We start from the raw sequence: 6015 nt of genomic DNA, 5'->3' as shown, positions 1-6015 counted from the left end.
CCAAAAACCTTTTTATTTTGTCAAAAAAAGGAGACAAAATGTTATTGCGGACTGCTCTACATGCCTCTACTATGCAAGCTTTCATGAGTGCGGTTGCCAGAATCAAGATTTCTAATCCCCAAATCAAAGCTTCGCTGTTAGAAGCATGTATTTTCTGCCTGGTGTTTTGCTTATTTTAAGCAGTCTGGCAACCAACCATGCGCATGTGCTCACTCCTCATTGCGGAAGCACCGCCACCAATGATCTGAAAACAGCAACAAACAAGCTGCAGTTTAGCGTCTCTCAGCCGGTCTGTGTTCTGTCATGAGATCTCGACTATACTGTTTGTGATTGTGATCGCTGAACAAATGCACTTACTCAACCACACTTAACTTAATTCCAGTTTTCAATTACTAGGACTAGGACACTGTTACAATATTTTTTTGTTTGTTTTAGCTGTTTTTATAATGTTCACAGAGAGATTGCATAAGTCTGTGGTATTAAATTATATAATAAAAGTCCTATAATAAATCAGTACGTTAAATGAGGTAAAATACACCATGTGTCCACATTCTTTTGATTTGTGCTTAATGGTGAAAGTGCAATATCTGAAATGCAAAAGTAAATTTCTCAAATGACAACAATCATTATGATTATAATTTTGAGCAAAAATTATTTTTTATCAGTTTAACCATTATACAGAATGATGAAAATGTGACTAAGATTTCATTGACTAAAACTTCACTAAAATGCTCATACATTTCATTGACTTAAACTTGACTAAACAAAAACAGGACAAGGTTGTCTAAATATGATAATTAGAATGTACATTTGAGTAAGACTAAGACTAAATAAAAAATGGCTGCCAAAATGAATACTGTACGGATAATTAATAATAATCTTAGTGCTAAAATGTCATTGACTAAATCTAGACTAAAATACTTTATCTTGGACTAAAACTAGACTAAAATGTTGAGACTTTTAGTTAAACTAACAAGGACATTTTAACATGGGACTAAGATAAAAAAGAAAATAGCTGACAAAGTTAACACACACACACACACACACTTACACTTACACTTACAGACAGACTCACACACACACACACACTTACAGAGACTCACACAAACACACACTTACACTCAGTCACTCACACACACTCTCACTCTCTCTCTCTCACACACACACACAGACACACACACTTACAGACAGACTCACACACAGACACACACACATACACACTGACACACACACACTCACACACACTCACTTGTGGGGACATTTTGTTGCACACACACACACACACACACACACACACACACACACACTGACACACACACACACTCACACACACTCACTCACACTCACACACACACACACACACACACACACACACACACACACACACTCTCACACACACACACACACACACACACAAACACACACACACACACTCTCACAGACACACACACTCTCAAACACACACACACACACACACACACACAGACACAGACACATACACACATTCAAACACAGACACACACGCACACTCACACACACACACACACACACTCACACAGAAAAGCACACACTCACACGCACACACGCACACACACACTCACACATACACACATACACACGCACGCACACACACACTCTCACACACACACACTCACTCACTCACTCACACACACACACTCACACACACACACTCACACACACACACAGCTGTGATTCCTCTGGCAGCTGTATGAAGCACCTGTCTGCTGTGGTTTGTTGGTGCGAGCTGGTGATCTGGATTGTTTGTGTTCCCTCACAGTCCTGAGCCTCCACGCATAACCAAAGACGTGATCTGTTTCCATGCGGCTGATTTCCCTGATGTGGTGCAGCGGCTGCAATTAGACCTGTATGAGCCGCCTCTGTCTCAGGTGAGGTCACTTCCTGTACTGACCCATTTACTGGCCCTAACCCTGCTGAATACACCCTCTGTAAGACCATTGCTAGTGCATGATCTGGAGCACTGCCCTCCAGCAGTGTCAATTTCATTAATGAAGACGATGACGAAAAATATTCGTTAACTAAATTTTTTTCTGTGACTAAGATGAGACATTGATAAACTAAAAATAATATCTGATGACGAAATTATAATGAAATTTATGCTGCGTCTTCGTTAACTAGACGAGACTGGACTATAATGTTTTTTGAGGACTACTGCACATTCAAAATGCATCCTATAGGCTATTGTCCTTCAAAATATGCGTCCCTGTCATTGGATTGCAATCGGATAAGGGGCGTTTGCATATCAGTATAGCAGCCGCAGTTGATGAATAGGCTAATAAAACGCGAACTAGCGATCTGAAACAATGGCCTCAGCACCCGAAGGGGTAGGGATGAGGTAACCAGACGTACCGTTTTTCCCGGGAGTCACAATTCGTTGTCGATTAACTTAAAGTGAGTGAAGGCAGGATAAGTGTAATCGTGCTGATAGAAGTGTTCACTCTCGCATGCGCACCCTCAGCGTGCGATCAGTTCTCAGCGCTCATATACACACACACAGCAGTCCAAATGTTTATCGTGTAGAGTATCTCACGTAAATACAGTAGGTTATGGATTAAGTGAACGTGAACAGGTGGGTGAAAACTGAACGTGTGTCAGTATTTCATGCATGTCTTCTGTCTTTAAAGGACACCATTCCAAATTAAATACCTATCTGTCATTAATGTTAACCAACAAAAGATAAATGTATACGTTAAGTAAAACCTACTGTATGTGAAAAATGAGTTTTCATTTGTATATATTTGCCCTCCAGGACCGAAGTTGCCTATCCCTGAAAAAAATATATATATATATATATATATATATATATCTATATATATATATATATATATATAATATATATATATATATATATATATATATATATATGATATATTTGTTTTCAAAGTTGCTCCTTTTTTTCACTTCTGTTAAAGGGATAGTTCGCCCAAAAATGAAAATTGTCATAATTTATTCAAGATTTTCCAAATTCAGTCCTTGATTCAAATTTCTCATAAGCTTAATTGATTTGGTCTAAAGAGAAAAGAATTAATGATTATTTTAGCTTAAAGACTACATATAAAGATAGCTACCAATATAAATTTTGGTAACTACAGTTTGGCTAAAACTATTGACTAAAAGTAATGACTAAAAGCTGACAAAAATGCAATGACTTTTCGTCGACTAAAAGACTATTAAGCATTTTCGTCTCAAGAGAAAGACTGACTAAATTTAAAATGTGTGCCAAAATTAACACTGCCGTCCAGGCGTGGGAAGAGATATGTGTTTGACGTCTGACTGTAATATGTTGTACTTCGCTCTAAACTCTTAACTTGAAGGTCAGATACACATTACAACAAAATTCATTGCTCAATCCTTTAGTGCTCAATCCTGTTCTGTAAACACATTATAGAGTAGTTTATGGGAATGACAACTGCATTTGACAAACAAATTAACTCCTGATGAATTCAGGTAGTGACAACCGGATGCAGTGTGTACAGAACTGAACTGAACAAACAGTTATTAATGATGTATTTAAACACGGATCAGAGATTAGTCTCTGTTCTGTGTGTGCTGTGCATTTGTGTTGCCAGATGCCAGAAAAACAGCAAACATGACAAGCTCGTAATAAACCTAAATATATTCAAATGCACACATTCCACTTTAATAACTCCATAAAGTGGCTCTTACCATGATCCAAGCCCAAACGACCCAAAGACAGAAACAGCCATACAAGCTTAAACAAAACACCACAGTAGTAAACTTTATTCTCTCTCTCTCTCTCCAGTGTGTGCAGTGGGTGGATGATGCTAAACTCAATCAGCTCAGGCGAGAGGGAATCCGCTACGCTCGTATCCAGCTTTACGATAATGACATCTACTTTATCCCTCGCAACGTAGTTCACCAGTTCAAGAGTGTGTCGGCGGTGTGCAGCCTCGCCTGGCACGTGCGTTTGAAACAGTACCATCAGCAGCCCGAGCAAGAGGAGGCTCGTGAGGAAGGCGTGGAGCTGAAGCAGCACATCAAGCTGGAGTCGGCTTGCGAGAACGGCAGAGCTGCGAACACAGACTGCAGACCAGCGCCAGAATCACCGTGCGTAACGCAATTAAAGATGGAGCGGGTGGAGCTGCTCGCTGACAGACCACCCAAGCCTCCTCCTGGAAGTCACAGCTTGACTCCGCCTCTTGTCTCTTCTTCTGATGGCCGATCCAAAGCGCACCACACGGCAGAATGTCCAAGCACTCCATCACGCAACCCCACAGCCGGTCCACACACACCCAAACACACACCAGCACCAACCAAACACACACACACGTCAACACCAACCAAACACACACACACCTCCACATCCAGATACCTCCATTCTTCCTCTGTCCCCAAACCGGGCCACACATCCTCAACATCAACTAAACTCAGCCATTCTGCCAACACAACCAAACCCACACAACCCATTAACACAACCAAACCAACACAACTAGCTAACATAACCAAACCAACACAACCCACTAATGCAACCAAACCCACACAACTGGCTAACACAACCAAACCCACACACTCTGCGAACACAGCCAAACACACACGCTCCACACTAATAACCAAAACTGGCCCCAAACTGAGCTCTGGACTGTCAATCAGCTGGACTGCTCCGCCCCTGGCCCTGCCCCAGGCCACGCCCCCTCTGAGGCCGGACCGCCCCCCAGACTCTCTGCACCCAAAGGCGGTCAGAGCTCACCCGCATGAACCACACAAAGACTTTTTATACTGATTTGTACCGAACAGTTTTCAAATGGCGCTTCATTCAATCACTTTATTTCTACTGTCTACTGGATTTTCTTTCTTTGTAATCGGTCTGACAAGAGCAGAGAATCCATGACTTCTGTAGGACGGGATCAACATCTGTCTCTGTCTCTCTCCTGTTACTGGTTGTCAACATGGCAAATGTAGCTCGTAACTCGCTCCTCAGTGTGCCTGTCCGTAACTGTGAAATATCCAAGCACTTCGGCTCGGCTGCACTGAGAAATACTTCAAATCCAAACAAAGTCCCTCGAATAATATATTTTCAGTTGTAGGATTTAGTCGTATTAGAGCTGACGTGAACATATATATGTTTTTTGTAAGAATGACACAGAATTCTTTTTTTTAAAAGACTAAACAGGCTTTCTCCATAGAGCTTATTTATATCAAGGGTTTCTTTGGTTTCTGTTTGATGTAGTGTACCATAAACGATTTTTTTCCAAACCCACACACTTGCTAACAACAACCACCCGCCACCACTCTGCGACACACCCCCCACACACCACACCCCCGCTCCACACTAATAACCAAAACTGGCCCCAAACTGAGCTCTGGACTGTCAATCATTGGACTGCTCCGCCCCGGGCCCTGCCCAGGCCACGCCCCCTCTGAGGCCGGACCGCCCCCCAGACTCTCTGCACCCAAAGGCGGTCAGAGCTCACCGCCTCGAACCACACAAACTTTTTATACTGATTTGTACCAAAACAGTTTTCAAATGGCTCTTCATTCCAATTCACTTTATTTGTACTGTCTACTGATTTTCTTTCGTTGTAATCGGTCTGACAAGAGCAAGAGAATCCATGACTTTCTGTAAGACGGGATCACACTCAAGTCTCTCTGTCCTCTCATCCTGTTAACTGGTTGTCACATGGCAAATGTAAGCTCGTAACTCTCTGCTCCTCAGTGTCCGCCTGTCCGTAACTGTGAAATGATTCCCTGCTCCGCAGGAGAACACTTTGGTGTGGCTGGCCTCGCACTGAGCTGACATCGTCATCCAAACAAGTCCGCGAATAATATATTTTTCGTTGTATGGATTTAGGTCCTATTAGAGCTGACGTGAACATTATATAGTGAACTTTGGTAAAGATGACCCGATTCTTAATCATTTCTGGCGCTTATCCATGTTCACGACGCACAGAGGCTCTTTCCAGCTAGAGCTCTATTTTATATCAAGGGGCTATCTCTTCTGGGCTTCGGTCCTGTGAT

At 42.2% G+C, this 6015-nt stretch overlaps 1 protein-coding gene across 1 annotated transcript in view; it reads left to right on the top strand.

The window, feature by feature from the left end:
• Window positions 1-4967, top strand: part of LOC109103313 (lysine-specific demethylase RSBN1L-like) — a 31555-nt gene extending 26588 nt beyond the window's left edge. The window contains exons 7-8 of the mRNA XM_042721495.1: window positions 1799-1907; window positions 3803-4967. Coding sequence (XP_042577429.1) covers window positions 1799-1907; window positions 3803-4780 — 1087 coding nt within the window. The 3' untranslated portion in view covers window positions 4781-4967. The remainder of the gene's footprint in view (window positions 1-1798; window positions 1908-3802) is intronic.
• Window positions 4968-6015: the final 1048 nt, after the last annotated feature.

Source organism: Cyprinus carpio, chromosome B4 (genome assembly GCF_018340385.1).
Source record: "Cyprinus carpio isolate SPL01 chromosome B4, ASM1834038v1, whole genome shotgun sequence".
Lineage (NCBI taxonomy): Eukaryota > Metazoa > Chordata > Actinopteri > Cypriniformes > Cyprinidae > Cyprinus > Cyprinus carpio.
Note: the sequence above shows the minus strand (reverse complement) of the source record. Positions and strands in the feature narration are given on the sequence as shown.